The 25,948-nt window shown below is 38.0% G+C and overlaps 1 protein-coding gene across 1 annotated transcript; it reads right to left on the bottom strand.

The window, feature by feature from the left end:
• Window positions 1-1,237: 1,237 nt before the first annotated feature.
• LOC108682980 lies at window positions 1,238-24,135 on the bottom strand. Its single transcript, XM_047885512.1, has 4 exons — window positions 23,120-24,135; window positions 4,888-5,064; window positions 3,777-3,901; window positions 1,238-2,964 (listed from the first exon to the last, which is right to left on the bottom strand). The coding sequence occupies exons 1-4, from the start codon at window positions 23,723-23,725 to the stop codon at window positions 2,733-2,735; spliced, it is 1,140 nt and encodes a 379-aa protein (XP_047741468.1). The 5' UTR covers window positions 23,726-24,135; the 3' UTR covers window positions 1,238-2,732.
• Between the last annotated feature and the right edge of the window lie 1,813 nt (window positions 24,136-25,948).

Here is a 25,948-nt window from a genome sequence, read left to right as displayed (position 1 = left end):
ACTATATAAGGTTGACCCACGCGGAAGTTCCGTCTTTCAGTTCAGCTTTCTTGTTGCGTCACGTAGATCAAGAAACGTAAACAAACCAGTAATTCCCATGACGGATTGGTTGACTGGTTTGAACGCATTTCGGTGATTGGTTAATGCCCGTGACGTCATTGAGATCAGTGACGCCACAGGCGAAAAACAAGCTCCATCCGCGAAAATGAGCTTCTCATGGGTCAACCTTATACTAGTTCAACCATGTGCAAACCTATCTCCTCCTAGAGTTTTTAAGCTACAGCAATGAGACATATACCGTTCGATTCGCAAATAAAAGATCTAGAGATTAGTCGTAGATTTTTTTTTCAATTTCGTTATAGTTTCGAAAATATTTTGAAAAAGGAGGGGGGGAGAAATTCGAAAGGGTGGGGGGAAATTCGAAAGGGTGGGGGGGATTCCAAATTTTTCCGAAAAATGCCCACCCCACTTACAAAAATTAGAATTTCGAAAAACAGCAAAGACCAATCGATAAATATAGTCCTTACGCATCGAATGATATGCGTCTCGATGTTGTAGATTGAAAATCCTAGGAGGAGATAGATTTCTACAGTACCCCCTTTTTGGCTGTTTTCTAAGAATTTCACGTTTTCTGTCATTTTTTTCGAAAAATTCACACGAACAAAAAAGTCTTAGATTTATCTTTTACATGTGTCTACTAAGTTTCAAAGTGATCCGTCTGTAAATAACCAAATAAAATTTCCACAAGAAATTGGAAATTGCCATTGGAAATTGGAAATTTTATTTCGGTTATTTACAGACAGATAACTTTGAAACTTGGTACATATATTGAAAAAATAAATCTAAGACTTTTTTTGTTCGTGTGAATTTTTCGAAGAAAATGAACGAAAACGTGAAATTATTAGAAAACCGGTGTTTTTTGAAAGGCGACTTGAAAGTCCGATTTGGCGGTAAAGGGCTAGTTATGTTATGCGTCCATTCAAAATTGACCTAACGGCTAACAGGTCACTGCATCGATCGAAACGTTGCAGTTGAATTTTAGAAAATAGTCCCGTTACTGCATTTTTAAGCAAAAGTGACGTGTACGAGATCATACATTACAACTCTCATATTTCTGTTATTACGAATACCTACGTCCCCTATTCCGCTGACATGAATTTTTGTCAACTTGACGAGACTACTTTGTTCAACGAAGACTTTGTCAGATTTTCAAAATGTGAATAAAATAAAATAAGAGAAATAATGGAAGTTGTATTTATAAAATCTCAATTAAGACGTATAACATATTTGTACAAGATTAGCCTGAATTAAAAGTCATATGCAGTATATTATAGAAGCGGACGTAGTAATATCAGTTCGAGTAAAGGGTCATCCAATTTTATAATACGTTGAATGCATTATCCAGAAAGTTATAGAAACTGTAATAGTTCCAGACATGAATAAGCAAATATTCCGTGTTAATTAATACTCAGCGTTAATAACAGGAAATGGAATGTGAAGAAGAGAACAACAATGCATAAATCATTAGAATTGTAGGGAGGGTTTGAAAAATAGGTAAGTAATTTTGTCTTCTGAGTTTGAATTCCAGAGGAGTATAAATTTTGCGATTTTGATTGAAAATTTTGTTTTTAATGAACACGAATGCATTTTGTCAGCCAGTTAAATGCAGAAACTTTAGATGTTGGGTCACTAATTGGTAATTTACTGTGGTTGCACGGTATTATTACTCATACAATATTGACATTTCAGCTGAGGAAGCTCAAATTTATTTGTAACTTCAAATATCATTGTCCAAAATTTGCTGTGTTCCTTCGATGATTAATACTTATAGCACCTCGCCAAGGGACGAATCGTGAAAGAGTTCATCATTCATCTGCATAAAGTTTTCCTAACTCAACTAGAAATGATAACAAAACCAAATCATACAAAATAAGAACGTAAACATCGAAAATGGAGCTACGACGAGCTCATGATATTCTAAATCTTAATAATGCCACTAAAATAATCATTTTAACTAGACTAAGAGCATTATGCAGCATGCAAGTAATAGCAGATACAAATGTTAAGCATATAGGATAAAAGTAGTTGTACTGTCTATTAGTTTTTTAATAGCCATGCGTTGGCGATTGCTAGCTGTCAAGTAAACTTGTACTAGAACACATGAAATGCTTCTCATAGGAACTGAAGAACGGATATCGCATCTAAAAATTCAGTTACTTCAAAATATCAATCATGAGCTTAATAAAAAAATTGGATGGAACTCTCTGAACTTATTGATAAAAAAATTGAATCCAAGTGGCAAAAAAGAGGAATGTTTTTCTGTTGTCATTGTCAAACATGTACGCATAATACTTTCGATTTCTTATTTTTCAGTTACCTCTCAAGTTACTTTAACCTAATTTCAATAAATTCAGTGTTGAAGTCATAGGTAAAGGTACATCCGTGAAGACGCACCACACCATCAATAAATGATCGTCTCCTGATTTATAAAAAAATTTTTAATTCGCAAGACAATCACAATCCATATCTGAACAGGCCTGCCAACTGAGACATGAAACCAGTATCGCTGTATTCTCAATGGCTTACGAAGTAACAATGTTGTTAACTTTCATCATAACTCATCTTCATAATCAATACACAATGTTCGCACTTGTTTTAACAATGCTAACTAAGATTTATTAGTCATCTTTCCTTTACTGTAATAAGCTGTGAAGTAAGTGGTGCACAAGCGTTCAGACGCAGTATGCACTGTAGGTCCTGAGAGAATCGTCACTGTAGAGTTTGCCAGGCACGACACCGTGGTCGGTGTGGTGTGCGGGACAGGAGCGAGTGGCAGGACAGCGACACAAGACGGTCGTGGTCACCTCCTCGAAGTCGGTACGCTTACGTGCGCTGAACAACCTGCACGGCTCCTTCCTCTTGCACACCAACTGTTGAGGCGGTACATTATTCCAACCGGAATATTCGGTGCATTAAATTGATGACCAAATGTCAAAATCAAATAAATGAAAAATTCAGTCTCTGAAACGAGCTCCGATTGTTTTATTATATGAATTTCTTTCAACTTAAGAGTCGGTGCCGAAAATTGATGACCAAATGTCAAAATCAAATAAATGAAAAATTCAGTCTCTGAAATGGGCCCCGGTTGTTTTTATATGTGAATTTCTTTCTTCTTAAGGGTCCGTGCCGTAAATTGACGCAAAATATCTACATCAATTATGCGAAAAAATTCAGTCTCTGAAATGTGCCCCGGTTGTTTTAATATTTGAATTCTTTCAAGTTCTCTTTCGTTGATGAAGTGGAAAGTGGTAGAAGAAGTATGTATTCACTACTGATAACTCGAAATATTCCTAGTGTACAGAAATGATTTAAATTTATAAAAAATGTCATAAAAATATTTCAATTTTGTCGATATGATACAAAACAATCCAGATTAAATAATGGTATTCACTTAATTTGATTCATCCTAGCGCAAGCTAATACGAAGCTGCTTCTCGTCACCTTGACAGTTTAGATGAAATAACCAAAACATATCCGAAGAAAAAACTTTGGTGAACCAAATTTACAAGATAATTTCTCGCTATGAAGAGTCTTTGCAGCACCTAGAAGTCAAAACTAATCACCGGTGTACGCTCATCTACTCGAAAACACATTACCCCAAAGTTATAACAATGACGTTGTGTCAGATGTGAACGCTCATATCCACTGCAGACGCCTACACGTCAAACTGATCTTACTCAAGTATCACTTGAAAAGTCTTATCCACTCAAGATGACAGTTTTTTCTTGGGACACGTGCAGTGGACGACAAGTTGCGTCACGTTGTCAGGGTAGAAGATCATAGTGTAGGCAACCTCACCAAACAGCTTGCACTGGGGTAACTTCTTCGCTGGTTCACACATCTGAATTTTGAAAGATATTTATTAACTCGCGAACTAAATAGGCATTATTAGTAGGGACAGTAATTACGATATTTGTCCATAATTCGGTACATTAACATAAGAGTTCAATACTTAGAATACAACAAAATAATTTATTAATAATCAACTATTTTGAAGGCATGCCAGTGCAACTTACGAATTCTGAAGCCTGTGGAGGCATCGAAGGTTAGTGAATTTATCGACATTCGTGACACATTGCATTATAAATCGATGTAATAAATACTGAGGTCGCTCACCTCCATATAATATCATACTGAGTGTATGGCAGCTGCATGAGAGCCCTTAAAACATTACAATCCTCTCTCAAACAAAAAACACGCATGCTGGCCTAGAATAATTTCAAGTGGTGAGAATCAACTGTACCCGTAATTAAATTACTGTAAATTAATTATAGGTTATTAAACTCAACTCAAGTCCGAGAGAGGTTGATCGTGGGTTATACTTTTGATATGCTTTTTTCAAATTGAAAACTTTTTTCAAAGAACACAGATAAAACAAGTAACTGCCACAAGATCTTTATACAATATTGTTTTTCATAACTTGCTTTTACGACTAATCTCATCACCATTTTGTTGGTAGTTTACCTTAAACTGAAGGTTTTTATCGACCACGTACGGTATAGCCTAACTGCCACAATATCTTTATACAATATTGTTGTTCAAAACTTTCTTTTACGTGTAATCTCATCACCATTTTGTTGGTAATTTACCTTAAACTGGAGGCTTTTATCGACCACGGTACTAACTGCCACAATATCTTTATACAATATTGTTGTTCATAATTTGGTTTTACGCGTAATCTCATTACCATTTTGTTGGTAACTCACCTTAAACTGAAGGTTTTTATCGACTACGGTATAATCTAACTGCCCCAATATCTTTATATAATATTGTTGTTCATAATTTGGTTTTACGCGTAATCTCATTACCATTTTGTCGGTAACTCACCTTAAACTGAAGGTTTTTATCGACCACGGTATAGCCGTCCTGATTGTCGAGGGATGTGCTGCATTTGGTCTCGCCAGGACATCGGCACATGCGCTCAGCGTACGGTGTGCTGTACGTGCTGATTTTGTTGCACACCGAATACGTTGAGCACACTGGTAAGTCTTCTTCCGAGTGTTGCTGCAATGAAAATAGAAGTATAAATGACTGTTGCAGATCTAAATAGTTGAAAACTGTACGTTTTACTAAACTAAATAGTTGAAAACCTTGATGTCAAAAATTTTTTGACGTCAAGGACAGGCAGTGTTTGAACTTCCAGATTAATCCAACTTTTATTACCATATGAACGAGAGTGAGTCAAGCGAAATAAGACGAAATCTTTTATTGACATGTCTGCATGTTATAAATTTATTTTAAAAAAGTTAAAGTGACATTAATGAGTTTCTCTTTGGACACCAGACACAACTCTAATTTATTAGGAAAAAAGAATATTGATCTGAAAATCATCAGCCCATCAGGCTCCACGAGCGGAAGATTAAGTGAACGTAGACGAGACAAAAATGTGATACTTTTTTCCCCTAATTGAACTTTGTAAATATAGTCGTATCCATAATTTATATTTTTGCTGATAAATATTAACAAAATTCAACTCGTGAATTAAAATCCACACACATTCCACAATTTTGGTTCATGGTAATACGTATGTTGAAGCAATTAGTTACACCGCCAGGCTTTTGCTAATTATTGTGAATACTAAAGCTATAAATTTTCGTTTATTTCATACTTATATAAATAACATTGAGTACGTTCGTGTTTAGATATGTTGTATGGCGCCGCGGCGATGGAGCCGCGTGCCAAGAGGTAATTTAAAGAGCACGTGTGGAGGGCGCGCTTATAAACAGCAACTGACGCTATGTAAACTGCTATTCTTAACTGGCAAGCTTAGGGTTAAAATTGCGAGGTTATATTTACCGCATCGTGAGAGAGATGATCCGTATTATGTGGTCAGCTGAAAGCAATTCCGTAAAACTATTGAACTTGAAATGAAACAAATGTTCATACGGTAAATAAAAGTTCAGAATTCTTTCTAAGAATAATCTTTATTCTACTCCCAATACATATTATTTCACAAATTACTATAACTATTTCATCCAAAATTTGCATTAACGTACAATCAAGTTTTGATATGTCACCAGAGCAATGATTACAGAACTTGAGTTATTGAATTTGAGTTATTTTTAGGCGAGGAATGGTCATCAAGAAGTTATGAACCGAAATGTGTTATTTAACTAAACAGTCAGAAATTTTTGTTTTGGTCCTTTCATATCAGACCGACTTCTAGTAATTTAGTACGGTTGATCATTTTTTTTGCATCAATAAGAATTTGCACTGGTGTTTTTCATAATTTACATTTGTATCACTGAACCATGGCCCAAAGTTTATCCAATAAGGTGATCCGAAAATTATTTTCGTATTCCCAAGTCAAAAACTCTCGGCGCCAGGATAAAAGCCCGCTCGCGGCGCCCAGCCACGCCCCAATGAAGAACCGCAATCCTATTTATTCCCCAAAAATATGCACTATGAAAGAATTTATGGAGAGTGCCAACACCCTTCTGCCAACGTCACACGTTGCCCTTGTTGCTGCCCGATAGAAATTCCTCCACAAGGCCATTCGCTCGTAAACTTTGTAACAAATCTAGTGTTGAGCAAAGCTTGGGTCCACAACACAAGAACGCAAAGCATGCAACCCTGCCGGTGCCACATGTAAAAAGCATAAATCATGAAGCTTATTTTAGCCGCGAGCCGAGACTATCTAAACAGAGGAAGTGGCACTCAAAGAACAATCTTGACCTTGGCTGAAAATGAACTGCACACATGAGATATTATTTTATATTTGTTTATCTATTCATGGTGAGGGTTTTTTGTTGTTGTTTGGTGTTGTCAAACTGTAAAGTATGTATTCCCAAGGCAATGTGTGATCTCAGCATAAGAAATAAAACGTTGTGCTACATCATAGGCAGTCTCAACAGAGACTTTTTGATATTTTTACAGAAAAAAATTGAAATGATTCATGACAACTCTTCATGCATGTAAATATTGCAACACTAGATGTGATACATAATAAAATATCTTAAATTTCACTGTTCGAAGTCAAATTTAATGAGTTTCTTATGATTAAAACGGCATACCAATTTTTACACACGAAAAAATGGCTGGAGGTTTATTAGAAAACAATACATGAGCGGGAATAGAGCAAAATTTTCAGCCCCTTGATTAAGCTAACAAAGGATTCAACAAACGAAACACGAGTCAATGATAAAATGATTCAAAAACAATTTCTGTGCAGCAAATTTTATGCCATTCCGAAAAATACCTATTAATAAAATAAAACATATTGATTAAACGTCTAAACATTTTTCTGCACAATTAATTAACAGTTATTCAATTATCGTTTCCTTTAAAAATTTTTACATGGTGCATGAGACGAGGTCTAATTGTAAAAAATAACCAATAATAACCCATTGCATCATAACATTCTTGTGTTCTACTAAACTTCAATGAGTACCGAGAAAATTTGGAGCTAGACAACTTAAAACTACAATATCCACTTTATTTGTTTGACTTGCAGCGTTAATACTTATGAGTTTTTCGAGAACGTCTACAATACTTGTAGTGTCTTCATATTGTTTGTTACTGATATCTCAATCTATATGGTGGCATCGGGTGAATTGTGAAATAGTAAGAGATTTTACTTGATTAATGGGTAAACTTTAGCCACAATTCCTTTGATTTTTACCCGGGGAGTCAGATAGGAGTTCTTGGTAATTGTGTGTTTGAACGGTTTTATATCACTCGACACATTTTTATTGCAAAATAGTTAACTTGGTTCGGGATGACAGGATTCGGTGCGATTGGATTTATTATTAAAGTATTCTAAACTTAAAGGGAATATCTCTCACATACAACACTTGGTAAACTTGCTTGTAACGCGTACAGTTAGTAAAATAATTAAAGCGACTAAAAGAAAATTGAAGGACACTTGCAACAAATCGCTCTCAAGGGCAAGTCAGTCATACGATGCGTATTGCCAGAACCGTGGACTGAATGTCGACGACGAGACTGTAACTCTGGAATAATACGGTGACGGAGGAAGACCGCGGCCATTGCCGTACGATAATAGGCGTCCTGTGGTCGGAAAATTGTTCGAGTGTCTTCAGAGATTTGCGCGATCATTTGTTTGGATCATCGCTGAGTTAAGTGCAGCCGAGTTCAGCGAGTACAAGTTGTTATGAAGAAATTTTGGTGAAGAGGCAGGACTACGGCGACATCGCTTTTCCGGTTCAAATGATAATCTTTACTTGTTTTGTGGTTGCAAATTCAGGCTTCATTCCTGTATCATTTCATACTCTGGTAAACAACATGTGTGTAGTTTCCTCTTATTCGTACCATGTGCAAATGCATCATTACCTCGTTTCCGTTATTACCTAGTGTAAAAATTTATGAAACTCACTGAATATTAATATTAGAAAACAAAACATGAGCGAGAACCTATCTTTTCTCTCCCGATTAACAACACAGGATTATTCTCTCTGTGTCTTTCAAATTTATCACTCAAACTCTACGAACTCCTCCGCACTGCCCGTCGCCAGCTCTCCATCATCACCTCCATGTCCCCTTACTCGCCCGCCTCCTGCCTCCTACTCATTCACCCACTGCCTCCCACTCGCCTCCCTCTGCCTCCTACTCATCCACCTCCTGCCTCTCCACTCATCCGCCCCCTCGACGGGACCGGCATTCTTGAGGCTCCATTCATTGCAGGACGACCAGCAGCATTCGCTGCAGCGTGGAGTTCGTTTCATTGAGAGCCGTCGTGCATGACCTTATATAAACGACGGTGAGCACACGCAGCTCTGGCTGCAACTTATTTAATAGTGCGATGCTCCTAAAAAGTAAACATTGATTTATTAAGCATGTTCCTTGCCATAGGTGCGGCAACAGTTACGCTAAGCCAAGTTCAGATCCTTGAAGACTCGTGATATGCGCGAATGATCCGGAAAATGTTATTGATTTTATCGGAAAATAATATTTATTTTCTACGTGTCTTCCTATAATTATTGCTGTGGTGCGACAGAAAAACTTTATTGTATGCCAATGCCAACTTAGGATGAAATAGTTATTGTAATTGGTGAAATAATAGGTGTTGGGAATAGAATAAGGATCATTTTTAGACAATTAAATTCTATACTTCTATTTCCCGTATCAACAATTTTTCATTACTGTTTTAATGGGATTGAAACATTCTGAAATAACTATTGTTGGCTGCATTTATAATGTTTAAAACTTATTTTCTACCATTTTACACTGTGATAAAATCTTGTATATGGATATTTGTATACCTGATACAATACATAATTAACCTATAGCGAACACAAGGCTGTACCAATGTTCGAACGTTCGTCTTAAGTATAGTTGTGAATAAAAGTTTGTAACCGTTTAAATTCACCCGTTACATGATAGCTTTTCCTGGCATAAGGACGAAAGCTGGCATGAAGCTGTGAATATCCAAGAGTTGTCCAGGCCATACGCCGATGCAAGCTGTATGCAAACATCGTACATATCTACGAAAACAAGTGTGACTTGCAAAAGAAGTGCGTTGGCTGAGATGGTTACCTACAGCAATCATCTTTGTCGTGTCTTATTGACAAATGTTGCGCATTACGTTTATATTGGGGTGACATTGCTGAAAATGTGTGTAACTGAAAACCTGCATCACAAGACTTTTTAGTTCAGTTGGCCATTGCTAAAAAAAATAAAACTCAGTACTCAATGCAGTGAGTGACAGAGAGCGCACTTTCTNCTTCCAGCCATGAAATCGAAAAAAACACGAAAAAATGCAGAAATTTTGAATTTTGATTTTATGAAACGTTTTACATAGCTTCTGCATAATTACATAAATTCGACATTGAAGCAGTTCCCAAAAACTTATAACGTATTTCCGTCAATATGTTTCGCAATGTAACAAAAAATGGGGGAGAAAATTTTTTTGGTTGTGATTATTTACCAAAACAAAAATTTGAATCATAAAAAAGCCACAATTAGATAAAAAACAAAACATCAGCATACAAAAATCAGGCAAATTTATCCGAATGAGTAATTATTGTCATCAAAACACCACATAGTGTGTTGTTCTGAAGGCATGAGAGACGCTGAAGTATGCAGCAGGCTGTATTCTACGTTGACATCGTGGCTAGAAGGATACAAGTGTGAGTTGTGAAAGAAGCAGCAGGCTGTATTCCACGTTGACATCGTGGCTAGAAGGATACAAGTGTGAGTTGTGAAAGAAGCAGCAGGCTTTATTCCACGTTGACATCGTGGCTAGAAGGATACAAGTGTGAGTGAGCCACAGGACGATGCGACCGCTGTGCCGAACTTCACTTCCAGGTCACGACACTCGCGGTGATCTCCTGAACTGGCGGCGGACTGAGACATCCTGCGAGCACAGCTCTGCTGGCCGAAAACCAAACCTCGACTTGCGTTGTCAAGTGTAAAGGAATGCGAATTCTGCGACTAATCAGGTTTTAACCGTACGCAACGAAAGAACGATACAATTCGAATATTGGTAAACAGCTTCCAGCAGGTAAGTGTTAAGCGAAGCTAACGCTGATGTAATTTACTAAGTTTTCGTCTGTTATGATAGTGAATTAATTAATAACTTTACTGAATATTCGCCAATTATCTAAGAAACATCTACGTACAAGGATGGAAATATTGATACATACTTTCGAGGATACATTGCAACACAATAGTGAGAGGAAGCGAACACCTCACGTCTTCCTTACAAGTCAGATGCCAAAAATAGCACCCATAACCAACAGTGCAGAACTTGTTTGGGTTGCGTAATTCAATACGAAAAAAGACTCGAGAATATTTCCCTTTAGTATTCGACATGTTGGATAAATATCATTAAAATATGACTACAACAAATATAACTCGGTACTCACTGCAGTGAGTGACAGAGAGCGTATTTTCTCGTCGACGAAAACGTGAAGTCACGGACGGACAGACAGACAGACGGACAGACAGACAGACGTACAGACAGACGGACGGACGGGCGGACATGGCGAGCACAATAGCGCCTTTTTCATATTAAGAGAAAATGCGGTAACATCTGCATCGATTTCTAAAATAAGCAGATCGATTCATTTTATCAACACAAAAAATGTTTTGGTCAAGACCAAAGACAGTTTCAGAGGCTCGTTCATTCTTAAATGAGTGATGCAGGAACTTCTAAAACAGAATTTCTAAATTAAATTATAGAGTTTCAATGTTTTTAAAACTGTTGAATGTCATAAACTACGAGTTACTCATTCAATGAAACAGTTCTTACAAAATTGCCTCGCTTCCAAGTGATTAAGTAATACAAGAGAAGAAGCATTTTTTGTGATTTCAAATACAAATAATTTAACAGTTCGTAGGCGAAACTTTCATTTACGAACATGTTATTGCAACTTCCTTATTTGAATGAAAACTCTTGCAATGAAAATAGAACAACGCTAATCACAGAAATACTAATTTTTTGTAGTAAAGTCGCAGTAAATTGTGTTCTGATTGTAATAACAATATGGCGGTGATTGGAAACGTGTCATGGCTTGCTTTTGGCTGCAAAAACAATGGAAAATAGCCAATTATTCTCGCAATGGCAAAAGGTGGGAAGCAATACGCTGGTAAAATGGACAGACCTTCGTCTGGCATCATTTGTGCTCGGCGAAGCATTTTATCGGGCTACGATAATCTTGGAAATGTCTACGTTAATGACATGCATTATGCATGAGACATTCAACGGTATCGAACGTCAGAGTGAAAGGCAGGCATGCCCAAGCAGTTATTAATTCAAGTGAAAGTCATACTTGTTTGTGGTGTTGCACTTCATTCAAGGCTACACAACGTTGGACTCAGACTTATTCTTCGCCCAAAGTTCATGAATTATTCAAATCACGATTTTTAAAACAACACAGACATCATATCTGTTCTAAATTTTAACGAAGAGGCTCGATCGATACTGCATTACAGCGTTCGACGTTGCATCGAAGTACAGGATATCGTTCGCGTTGCTATCAAAATCCCGCCTATACGATCGGGATGCAAACATCCAATCATTTCATCGCTGGACCACGAGGAAGTAAATAGTTTCATCATTCTCAGAGTTGAGACAGGAATGGGAGTGGTGGATGTGAAGTGTGAGTGGTGGCAGTGGAGTGTTCGGGGTGGCAGTGAAATGTGCGTGGCGGCGGTGGAGTGTGAATGGTGGCTGTGGAGTGTGAGTGGTGGCGGTGGAGTGTGAATGGTGGCGGTGGAGTGTGAGTGGTGGCGGTGGAGTGTGAGTGGCGGCGGTGGAGTGTGAGTGATGGCAGTGGAGTGTGAATGGTGGCGGTGGAGTGTGAGTGGTGGCTGTGGAGTGTGAATGGTGGCAGTGGAGTGTGAGTGGCGGCGGTGGAGTGTGAGTGATGGCAGTGGAGTGTGAATGGTGGCGGTGGAGTGTGAGTGGTGGCTGTGGAGTGTGGCAGTGAACCAACAATCTTGTGTTCAGCGGAGCGCGGATTTTGCTCGCAGCAGAGCTGCTGTCAGCGGGAGCCGCGACTCACGTTCCCTGCTCAGCGGCAGCGGGGGGACGTGAGGAGAGAGGGTGGATGAAGTGAGAGATGATGAGAGGGTGGATTAGGGAAGAGAGGGGATGAAGGGAGAGATGGTGAGAGGGTGGATGAGGGATGAGAGGGGATGAAGGGAGAGATGGTGAGAGGGTGGATGAGGGAAGTGAGGTAATGAAGAGGGTGTTGAGATGGTAAAAGAAAATGAGTGAGTCAAGAGAAGTAAGGAAGCAGTAGATGGAAATTAGCATGAAGAGCATCCTAGACACCCAAACGAGGGAACTTAGTAAAAAATGACGGAGGAGTGACAGAGAGCGAGTTTAGAGAGAGGCAGAGAGAATAGAGAGAGAGAGACAGAGAGAATAGAGAGAGTGAGGGAAACAGAAACTTAGTAAAACCTGACGGAGGGCGACAGAGAGCGAGGTTAGAGAGAGTGAGAGAAACAGGTTGATCGAGATCGGTACATTTTTTCTAAGGTAAAAAAATACTGCTGCAAGTGGGTAAAATTAATATGAGGGAGATGTTTTAAGAATAAAGTAGAATCCAACACAATAATTTCGATATACTATTTTTTATCGTTTGGAAACATCCTGTGTTTGCACGGTCGCGAGATTAATCCTGATATGATAGAAATCCTGGAATGTAGACGAATCCTGATAGAAATCAAAGTTCCAGAAGGAAATACAGAAGGAAATAGTAATTATTTTTCATCACAAGTTAAGTAAACTAATTCCTCATGAACATTCTTACCTCAAAGACTTGATAATGTTAGTTGCTCATTTAGCATACCCGTCCGACTCGAAAAGACGATGGAATTAAATAAGTGTCTAGTCTCTATGAGGTAGTACTTCGATGCTAAAAAGTTTTACGCATAATACGAATTGCATTATATAACTAGGCCTATAACTAAAGCACCTACTCATACTTGAAAAAATGACATTGTTTGAATCATCTTAAGCAGAAGTTTGCTTCTTCCGCGCTTTGTTCGGTACCAATGTTCAAATTTTGAACGCAAGATCGAGCATATACACGAAGGCTTACACACCTCATGGGCATGGACACGATATAGCGATGCCTTTAACCTTTTCCAAGTCCACCCACGCCCCACACCTTCATTCAATGACTTCTTCATCATACATTTGGGTTGAAGAAAAAAATGGTGGCGCTACGCACGAGGAAGTTTTCCCTGCAAACGCAGTGATAAAAAATGAAGCCGTGGCCCCTGTGGCGCCACGCATGGGTGGAGACGCGATATCCAGGGCCGCGAGTGCACGTGATTTGGCGAAGACTAAATCATGGACATCGTCTCTAGCAACTCGCAGATTTGCACCCAAAACTCTTCCTGACCTTAAATGATCACATTTGATTTGGAAGGCTTCAATCAATAAGACTTTAATCAAGAAGCGATGTTAAAGCGTTTATGGAAGCTTAACACGTTGATTACGATTGCTTCATCTTGTACTATTATTTCATTTTTTGTACTGTTTTTAAACAGGGTCGCCAGACGGCCATTTTTTTCCGGACAAATTCCGTGATTTAGTTTTTCTCAATTGCGTTGGCCGGCTAAAATTTATGATAGGGGTTCTTCCTAATTAAATTTTAAATACTGCAAAAAGAAAATAGGTGGGATTTTTATAGCAGAACCTAGAAATAAACTGGAATTTATTGAGTTATCGGCCTCTCTTATTTCCCGGATTTGGCCGATTTTAGGCAACCTGAATTATGTACCACTACGTCCTGGAGAAATACATTTCGTGGTACGCATATGTACCACTTCGGAGTCAACGTGTTAAGGAATATGACATCACATTTAATTTAAAAAATGGCGGTGTGTTTGAATTGTATACAAAATATTCATCACACAATTATTTTTTAACAAAAGAAAATTTTCAATTGATGACAAATCACTTTAAAAAACAACATTGCAAAATTTTTGCAACCGTTTTGAGTACCAACATAATCAAATTCGCCCTTAAAACTTTGAGAGTTGGCAAACTTTCAAGCAACATCACCTGACATGAATGCATGTTCACTTCAAACACAGTTAATTATACGCAGGCTTGAGCGAATATACTGCGCATGTGCAGAACAGAGCTAGAAAGCCTCGGTTTCATGTGAGCCAGTTTTTCATGAAGCACAAAAAGTGCGCAGAAATGCCCTTTGCAGGTCAGAATGAGTAGATAAGCTTGAGTTGGAAAGGGATTTCTCTCCGCAGCTGTCGAACGGCATTTCTGAATTCCAAGAACCTCGATCGTGAACAACGTATAGCAGCATTCCAATGGATTGCCTGTACGGTTTCAATGGTAAAATATTCTCAACCGAATTAGCTGCATAAGAAATTTTTCAAAATAAATGAAACAATAGATATTGTTATTTGATTTTGCAGTGAAACTTATATCGGAACAAAATATGGAATAAATCCAATTGTTTTGTTCATTTCTTCATACGCTCGGCTGAAACCAACAAAGTAATATGAATTAAGTTTACTATAATGCTTAACACTTGTTAAAATTTTTAAAAGCATGCACAAAGAATAAAAAGGTGCGATATCCCTAGAAAAACTTACTTTTGGCGTCCTTTGATATAGAAATATATTAATCTCCCACAAAACTTATTCAAATATCTACGAAAATATACATTATCAGAAATCTAATTGTGCGATGGTTTTAGTGTGCTAGAAAGAAGGCCAAAATACATTTCAAGAAAAATGTCATAAATTTTAACTCATTTCAAAATCCATGTATTGACATATTTTGATAACAACAATTTTTTGACCTATGATCTGTTATGAAAATGTTTTGAATTTTAATTAATCTGGACCATGAGTAAGATATGAACTTGGTTGTTGATTCTATCAAACATACTGGCTTGAACTGCTTCAATTGTCCATAATTATTGAAAGATGAATCACTTAACTTTCCAAGCACTCACAATCATTCTATTAATGACGCGAAACATTTTTAATGTATGAATGACGTGAGACACTTTGTATGGATGAATAACGCGAGACATTTTGTATGTATGAATGACGCGAGACATTTTGTATGTATGATTGACGCGAGACATTTTGTACGTATGAATGACGAGGGACATTTTGAAAGTATGAATGACGCGAGTCATTTTGTACGTATGTATGACGCGAGTCATTTTGTAAGTATGAATGACCCCAGACACTAATTTTAGAAGTGACGCATAAACGCTTTACACGTCAAGCGCAAACAAATATCAAAAGATCTACGGACACAGAATATATAGCAGGCAAAGAAGCTAAAAAAAGGTAGCTTGCTCTGGACCACAGGCGGTGCTGCTGGTCGCCGTGTTGTTGAGGCCCTGGAGGCAAGACTGGGCAATGAATGACGGTGTTAGCCTCCAGCGCCGCTGCTGCTGCCCAACTAAATGAATGAACTGCGTTGCAGGAGCGGGCGAGCGTCTGGCAAGGCAGACTAACATATACGCGCGTCTATCTCACTGCTGCAGCAGCAACATCCTGCTATTACAACCTCTCTTTTGTGAAGAATAAACAAATGTGTATGGTCTAGATTATGATATCTATTTAATTTATTGTTTCTTGAAGAAAAAACAGAAGTGTATTATATAGATTTAGATATTTATATTTGCTTTATTGTACAGCATGCAATCAAATGACATAAAATGAAATTTTTCAAGCCATGCATAGACGCTAATCTCTGCATGTGATATTATAGATTTTTTTAACACGAATATCAGTTATTCTCGCAGCTACGATCTAATACAGTCGATGTACAATTCATTTCATGTATGATGATTAATTTGATACATCTGTATGGACGTGTGCTTCATTGATTTATAACTAGTATATTACAACTGAGTTTCTAGTGAAATCGCAATATAGCCTCGGTTTCAGAATCTACTAGTCAAAGACTGACCTAATAAAAAATAAATACATAAATAGAGCATATGAATAGATGTTCTCTGAATATATGAATAATGAAATCAATAATGAATTAGAGCTAGCGTAATACGAATTGTGTTGAATATTAGTAGCTTATAAAGAGCATAAATTGCTCTTTATAAAGTAGCTTATAAAGAGCAATTGAACAAACAGCCAAAGGCAGCTTATCTATCCAGTTTAATATTTCTAGCAACATAAAGCAGTTCCATTTAGTGCTGAGTTTGATGGAGAGATTTTATGAGGGGGTGCGCTAGCCTCGAGGCGGTACAGCGAACGAGTCCGAGAAGCAGCGGTAGCAGCAGCAGCCCGCAGGCTACGATGACCAACCAACAAGACAGAAAAAAAACATAATAAAAATAAAGATTAAAAAAGGAGAAGAACAAGATCAAGCTTCGTGCGCATCAAAATTGGCGAGTGCAATGAGATAAGCTTCGTATGTACGTCATCTGGCTTAGACTTTGATTCCACCACGCCAACTTGCATCAGGATCAACCGTGCATAAGAAGCGTAGAACTGCGTCTACTCTTCGGTGTTCATATAATCAAGTAAAGGCAATAAATAATCAAACCAAATCTAATATCACTTTCCAGTCGACGGACAGATGACTACAGCCTAAGAAAAATATTTTCCAATATGGGATATGAAAATTTAAATTTATAACGAGCAAGCATAGTTAGGAAACACATTTGATTTTTAAACTATCGATTTTAAAACTATACTGCATGAAATTTAGACGTTTATGAAATTTTTGCCACTCAACTAACATCTATATTTAAACTTAGACTTCGGAGATCAAGTGTTTCATGCAATTTTTACCTCAGAACTACCCGGTTTAAAAACGAATGCGAAGTGCGTGAAAAAGGAAGATTATCACAGCAGCATCGTAGTGATAAGTAGCTCATTTTAAGAGCACCTGACAACATTATACCTCCATGTAATGTTGTAAACCTCAGGGATATCCTACTTAGTATACACTACCTAGTACCTACACAGTACATACTGCAGCTCTACGCCGCAGGATGTACATCAATTGTTATCAAACAACGCCACTGCATACTTTTATTTATGATGGCAACGGTTTCACATACCGGCACGCTTATGTAGCTCTGTTTGAATACTGAACGGTGGTCAGATGTATTATTTTTTTGTAAAAATCTCTGGAAAGTAAATGAAAATAACACCAATAATGGTAGTTAATGCAACATTTTATTCACTACGTTAGGAACAAATATGGAGGGTACAAGCAGAACATTAATCCAGAGAGATTATCCTTGAACGATCATCAATACGGCAAAAGCGTACAGAAGAAACAATCGTCAATTACATTCTTTAAAAAATCTCCTATGTTTGTACACTTACAATTTTCGATTTTTGAGGAAGTGAACCGAATAAAAGCATTATTACTGCATTATTGAACTATGAAAATGCCACATTTTTGAGTTCGGGCCACTCGAGTTTCACACGCGCCAGTAATTACAACAAATGCATGAGAAGAATACAAACTGAACAAATTAATAATACATCCTGATGTACTGTTCTACGAATAATAAAGTAGATCTGTATTAACATTTTCATTTGTATATGTATATACATGTATGAACAATTTACCAGCTTTTATATATAAATATTAGGTTATAAATAAAAAAGCCATTAACGAAACGCTATCAAGCCGTATAAATGACGAATCATATTATTAATGAAATTAAGATCATGATGATAAGTCAGAAAATTTTTAAGTAGAGTTGAACATTTACCAGCTGACCTAATAATCAGTAGAGTGTGATATTTCGCCTTGCTATACATTGAGTGTAAGTTCTTGAGCATGGATTTCCAAAGAACCATTTTATGCTCAAGTAAAATTCCACACAAAAACCTAATTCTTCACTCGCAGCTTTTATCATGAACTCCTATTTACTTTCATCTGTTTTCTCCCTAGCTAATCTGTGAAATCTTTTCCTAGCTTACGCTCTCCCAGTATCTTCTGACAATTTCAAAAAAATAAATAAATAATTCATTTCATTTTTTTTTTCATTTGACTCAACAGCGTTCATTCTACATAGTACAATACAAAACGTATTAAAAAAAGTAACAAGTCGTAGGCATGATACCATGCTGAACATCAGACGATTTCTCGTTCTGCGGACGAATGAAGAAAAGCCATGGCGTAAGTGAAGAATCACTTCAAAGTAAGTGCTGCAGAAAGTCAGCCCGTGACCTAGACGTTTAGGTCAGCATGACAATATGCATAAAAAACAAAAACTAATTTATTGCTTAATAAATCATTCTTTAGCATCACGTGGGATCTAAATCCTTTGAATGTAAGTAAGTGATGTATTGAGCACTTACCTTTATTTTACTTTTGCTAGAACACCCGCTTCCAAAACTGAGCTAATTCCATGTAATTGTTCCTATTTTAGTTATAATATGTGTTGCATAAGCTCCTATGTTGGCAAATTTTCTAGCAGGCTCTAAAGCTGCCTTTTCACAGGAAAGTGTCAAAGTTTACGATATAAATATTAATTATTTTCATCTATGTAAGAGTAAATTGATTAAAATCAATACCATATGCCTGGTTACATGGTAAATCAATGCTGAATTGAAATAAATAAATTAAAATCAATCGAATGCATGCAGAATTTTTCGATGAACGCGATTTCATAACAAAAAATATATATATAACTCAGTACTCACTGCAGTGATTGACAAAGAGCTCATTTTCTCGTCAACGAAAACGTGAAGTCACGGACGGACAGACGGACATGGCGAGCACAATAGTGCATTTTTTCCATAAATGAGAAAATGCGATAAAAACAAGAGAAACTAGTCTAATGAAGCATTGAACAACTAAATACGAGAATAATGCTAACTAAAAACAAATACCAACTTTAAAACTGAATTTCAAGAATTTCAAAGCAATCTCCACCACAGAAAACTATCCCACAAATGAAGCCCTCCAACTGCAGTGTACAGTGCGTAGAATAAAGGATGTTTACGAGCCTGTATTTACCTCGCTTAGTATTTAGGCTGCGAAAATATACGGTCGACACTTGGCGTCGAATCGTTGTCACCTCAAAGAAGTGAGCCCGACACCACAACCAACAAACAAGATTTCGCCCGCAAAGATCGTAAAGCAACAGCATTGAGCTGCAGTGCCAGCTCCCCTGAGTTATGCAAGGGAGCAAATGTAACTTTGAAGTTTATCCTGACAGCCTCAATTGCCATTAAAATAGAAATGCTGCACGTTCGCACGAGAAGCATATGCATGTGGAGAAACTTTTAACGGCCGTTTGGGCCCAATGTTTCGTACGAAGAAAGTAATGCGCTGAGTTCTTATAGCTAGTGTTTGGTTATAAGGCCACGTCTATTTGATTCGTTGTTTGAGTTGCATGTTTGTAAATAACTTATCATCATGTCTCAGAGTTGTTTATACATATTATGCATGTACTTATCATATCTGATGAGTATGCATAATGGGAGTTAAGTAAACTGCAACTTTTGGGAAGGATTTAGTAAATCATCCTCGTGTACGCAGGTTCCGAATAATTGTTCACAGTCATCAGAGCTTCTCTGTCATTTTCTTATTGGTTCGTATCGCCACTTACTCGACAAGAGATCGAGGCCGATCAGTCTTATTCTTAATTAAATGCAGGCGACTTAATCATTAATTACTATTTATTAATTGCATGCATGTGAGGCTCTACTGGCAAGAGAAATAGCTCACTTAAAGTTTTAAAAGAAAATGTTCGAACTTGGAAAAAAATTTTGATCAACATAGAATATTGATTACATTTTTGGAGACGTAATCAGTTGTCCTGAAGTTGAAATAATTCATCTGTCAGGAATTTTGAAATTTTTTATAAAAATTTAATTGCTATAATATCTCACACGAGCTAGAGTCGATGGAAGTACATTATTAAAATAGTCAACATTTTAAAAATGTGAGTAATGTAAGCAAACTTTTGTTCATTTAAGACATATTCTCTCGCAATTTCCAATAGCAGGTCCAAAAATGGCGACATTCAGACGCGGCCGAAGCAGGAGCCTTCATTGTCATGCCTGAGACGAGAGGTGTGCGGAGCGAGCATGCCTGATCTTACGTACGTCGCTTGCATCCAAACTTCAATACGAAGAAAATCACGGCAGTCCAGCTTTAACAAATACAATAGCAGGAGAGATCGCAAAATGTTTGAAAAATTTGAACATATATTTCATAAAATAATTTCAACGAATTGGATGTGTTCGCATGCGGCAAAGCTTCTTTGTTTAACTTTGAAGCGTTGATTTCGCGTTACGTATATACCATTCATAATGATCAATACCATTCATGTCAAGAATTCATTTTTTAATAAAGAGGTTCCACAGATTGACAACAATAGTATGTTTCAAGGCTTAATTGAAGAAGACAAAATATATTGATATTTTCATTTATGCGAAATGAAATGGTTCTCATACTCTTAAAATAAGTTATAAAACTAATTTTATCAGATATTGTTATATGAAAATAGCCTAGCACTATTTGGTACGACTTATCCTCAATACAACACTCATTGAGATCATATATTTGTAAACCAGACAGTTGATAGATAAAAATCTTTTTGGCACCTGCACAATTCAAACAATCAGAGAGTTACAATTCTGCAACGTCTCTGCAATAGTTAATGGAATTTCTTACCACGCAAATGTTCGAATAAATAAATGTATTCTAATTTATCTTGATTAGATGTGCACAATTTCATTCGTATACTAGTGTGTTTGCCGAAGTCATCTGCCTCCATTTTACCCTGTGAACGATACAATTCTCTGCACCAATGATCGAATAGCTATAACTGTAGGCAGATGTTAAAACTTTCAATCACTCAAAGCTTATTAGGGTCATGCAACAAGGAGGAAATTTTCCATAGCAGGTTTCTGAAACGTCAACTAGACAATTTACGAAGAAAACAATTACGGCAGCTTGCGGATTCTTAGCCTAGATCGTTTCGAGACTCACATCAGGTAATTAAGACTACTGGCTCTAAGCAAAACTGCTTGATATTATAGGGATTTAAACTCTATATATTTCATTTAAAGCGAAACGATGTCGAACGCAAAAATTCAAGTTCTCAATCGACAAAGTTTTATGTGGAGTTGTTGACAGCGTCGATAAACGTGTCAGTTATTTCAATCGTAGTTACTATATGCTGAAAATTTCATTTATATTCAGTTTATAGCTTCCTTAAGTTAATTGCAATCGAAAAATCTTGCATTTGAAGGAACTAATTGCAATTCTATTATCTGTACGGACATCGAGGTTCTTTACTGAACGGACAACTTATTGATTGCTAATGAGGCGCTATTGTGTTTTGATAACGTATCCGTGATCCTCTGTCCGCTTGTTTGGTGAAGCCGTTCTTAAATTAGCACGCGATGTTGGTGTGACTCTAACTTTGTGCGTTGAATTACTAGAACATCATTTCATAAGTATTACTTTACATACACAGCACTGTCGTAGCCATGAAACTTGGATAAAATATAGCAGCGTAACACATCACGAGTTATACGTTCTCTAAAGACGGCTGCAAACGAGCAAACTACATAGCCAAGTGCTCCAATATATATAGTGGCATGAGCACGAAATATATGCCACTATGGTGGTAGGTGCAACACATTACGGTTGCTACATGCCCTAAATACGGCTGCAGGTGCAGCGCACCACGTACAGCTGTCAAGCAGCTGGTCATGCAGAGATGCGGAAGGAAGTGCATGAGCGTGCGCACTGCTCACGTTGGGAGCAGCTTTGTTGCTTTGTGCTCTTCGGTGCATTTTTAGCGCATTTTCTCATTTATGGAAAAAATGCACTATTGTGCTCGCCATGTCCGTCTGTCTGTCCGTCCGTCTGTCCGTGACCTCAAGTTTTCGTCGACGAGAAAATGCGCTCTCTGTCACTCACTGCAGTGAGTNGATGATAAAAAGTGAGCTTTTTTATGTAAAACGTTTTGCCTGTAAATAAGTCTAGCGTGCTAAGCAAGTGCATCACGTATGCTTTAGAAAAATTGTCGAATTTTCTTAATTATACGCTAGTAACCGGGCATCGTTCCGTAGCAATGTAGCTTGCGAAAAATATCTCGATCAATAAACAATTGTTGACTATTGCAGCTCAATGATACTTACCCAAAATCTGGAGACTAATTACAGCGACTTCAATAAAATTTAAGGTTCAGGCATGGAAACTATTTTAAATCAGTAGTAGAAGCTCATAAGAGGTTTTTTTTACTCCAAAAGTGGTTATGATTGAATTCTTGGCCTAATGTTTTGCGGAATGCACTTGAACTAATTCCAATCCAAAAATCAATTCACGTAAAGGCAGGCAAAGAAGTCTAAGAAAATTTATCGATATTTATGGGAACTGACTGACGTACTATGATCATGAGACATATTAAAAATTACAGTTTAGATGGAACCATGCATTGATGTGGAGTAATTAATACAATTAGCAATATCTTCTTATAAGAACAGGATCGCTGGTAGCCGCTCTGTTAACAGAATGTTAAACACGTAGATCATGCCCGTTTCAGTCAATGAATGATTCATGCAACTTTTTTGGTACGGTTACAAGCTTTTTATTATATTGAGATCTATACTTAAAGCATATAGGTGAAAGAAAGTTTTAAATACTTACCCCTTGCTGGAAAAAGATGCGATCCGCGTGCAGTGGTTCATCCGGTATTCTTGGTTTCAGTTCAGGTGGATAGTCTGGTTGGTATTCCGATGAATAGGACGGATAGCTGTCAAGTATTGGCACTGACGAACCATGACGAGTGGACACAGAAGTGCGGGCTTCAATCTTAGTGGCGTCGAATATCGTCAGAAGCAGGACGAGCATCGGGAAAGCAAAGCATCGTCGAGATGAGCGGATGAAATTTTCCCCGACTTCCGCATGTGTCGGTCTGGTGTTGCAACTTGAAGAGAACGAATTACCGAGCTGTTGAATCTCACGCGGTTCCCAACCACATGCACGATCTTTTCTCGACGTGGCTGTGTGTGAGAGATTGATTGTGGTTCTTGCGGTGTTCTGCATCTTGCTAAAAAGAGATTCTTCCCGAAGTTGTGGATCTGAGGATGCCGAAGGAGATTTTTTCATTTCAACAGAAAAAATCGGCGCATTATTCGTCGTAGTCGTGCATAAATTATCATGTGTAAGATTGGTTCGCGATTTTATCTCGTTTGACGGAAGCATTATGGATTTTTGAGGCATTGATACACGTTGGCCAACTATTATACCCATGCGAAAAAAAATTATAAACGTAAATTTTATCTCAAAATCGCAATTCAGTTCGTCCGAAATGAGGAGATGAATTAACGAACTGAAAAATATCGAATGCTTCAATACTTCAGCGTATTTTGATCGCACAATGTAAAATAGCGCAAGGTGCGCAACGCTAGCGAGCACCTGTACAGCGGATCAGAGTTAGCTGCAGCGTAGCGTCCACAACCTCACGCGACTGTTACTCGTTTACTACTAACAACATCTCGCTTCTGTGAGCCTCCTTATAAAAGAGTTCAATATCTTGACTTATCGCAAAAACATGCCCTAAAAGGACGGTCATCTATCAAAAAGGCGATTTGATGACAGACATGAAATTTAAGACTATGTTTGTGTTGTTTCTCAGGGTCACGACGGTTCAAACTCGCGCGAAGACACGGACTTGAGAAGAAGGGAAGCTGCCGTTCTTGAATGAGATGAAGGAGGAGCTTCGAGGCACTTTTGTGAATGAACTTCGCAGGGAACAACTCCCCCTCCCCCTCCTCATACCGAGCACCCCCTCCCCCTCCTCATACCGACCATCCCCTCCCCCTTAAACTAAATGCTTCCTGGAAGGCATGCGCGTTGTGCCGCTCTCTCAACATTATCATTTATTTTAATATAGAATAGAGTTTGTCTTTGTCTCAATTACTAAAAGATTTTAAGTGATATTGTGCGAAGAGTCATAAATCTGTAAGTGATATTTTGCGAAAAATTTGCGAACAGCTAACAACCTAAAGGGCGCGGTTATTAGTTATAAAATAAAGACATGCTAGAACATTCTAGCATTAAGGTTATACAGCCGAGTTGTAAATTATAGAAGTGAAACAGCAATTATAGAAGCAAACAGCGGCAGAGCAGCAAGTTACAGCGGCAGAGCAGCAAGTTACAGCGGAAGAGCAGAAAGTTACAGCGGCAGAGCAGCAAGTTACAGCGGCAGAGCAGCAAGTTACAGCGACAGAGCAGCAAGTTACAGCGGCAGAGCAGCAAGTTACAGCGGCACAGCAGCAAGTTACAGCAGCAGTACAAGAAGTTACAGTTTAAGAAGCAGCAAGTTGCCTGCTGCTTCTTAATGATACGCTGCTACCGTGCGTCGGGCGGCGTCTCATCAAATCTCCGCCAGTGGCGCGTCATCAAATCTCCGCCAGTGGCGCGTCATCAAATATCCGCCAGTGGCGCGCCATCAAATATCCGCCAGTGGCGCGTCATCAAATCTCCGCCCGTGGCGCGTCATCAAATATCCGCCAGTGGCGCGCCATCAAATATCCGCCAGTGGCGCGCCATCAAATATCCGCCAGTGGCGCGTCATCAAATCTCCGCCAGCGGCGCCTCATCAAATCTCCACTAACGACGTGTCATCAAATCTCCGCCAGCGGCGCCTCATCAAATCTCCACTAACGACCTTTCATCAAATCTCCGCCAGCGACGCCTCATCAAATCTCCACTAACGACCTGTCATCAAATCTCCGCCAGCTCCATTCATTCGCTGTCACCGTGGCGCATCTGACGCCTGCAGCGACGCACAAGACTTTCTTTACAATATTCCAGGATTTCAATCTAATAATCGTGGCTAATCATGGTTAATTGTAATTCTTTAAGCTTCGGCTATATTGCCTTTCTGCAGAAGACATGAACGCACAAAAGAGAGATGATCGCAAGATAAACTTTCGACTATGTTTTAGGTTAAGCACACAATATTTTGGTATGACAATCTTATTTCAAAAAATAAGAATGTCTGGATAAATCCTGTATAAGCTGCAGAGCTGCTGTCTCCATACATTTAGCGCAAAAGGATCTTTAATTGCAACATAAAACTATTATTTTTTTATCGGGAGTCCTTAAATTATCAGCGTCTTGCGGGAAAGGAAAATGTTAACTGAAAAAAGAAGCTTTCATTTTGATCTTTATATTTTTTGGAATTTTTGCCGAGACGTTTCAAGATCCGATCCTGTTACGAATGAGCCTAAAAAACAAACAACGAAAAACTACCGCACCCAATTACCCTATAATTAGTGTATTGTATAATGCAAAGACTAGACGCACGCAAAGTAATTATGACTGAATTATAGGTAAACTTCAGGCTATACGTGTATTTAGCTGAGCTCCGTTTATATAAAATGAATCTCTATCCTGAGCTGAGATGATAAATTGTTTTCATTGGCTTAAAAATTAGTGATGTTATCAGAGCGAAAAGGTCTTTACGGT

Source organism: Hyalella azteca, unplaced genomic scaffold, assembly GCF_000764305.2.
Source record: "Hyalella azteca isolate HAZT.00-mixed unplaced genomic scaffold, Hazt_2.0.2 contig2266, whole genome shotgun sequence".
NCBI classification, from domain to species: domain Eukaryota; kingdom Metazoa; phylum Arthropoda; class Malacostraca; order Amphipoda; family Hyalellidae; genus Hyalella; species Hyalella azteca.
The sequence above is the reverse complement of the archived record's forward strand: the minus strand, read 5'-3'. Positions and strand labels throughout refer to the sequence as shown.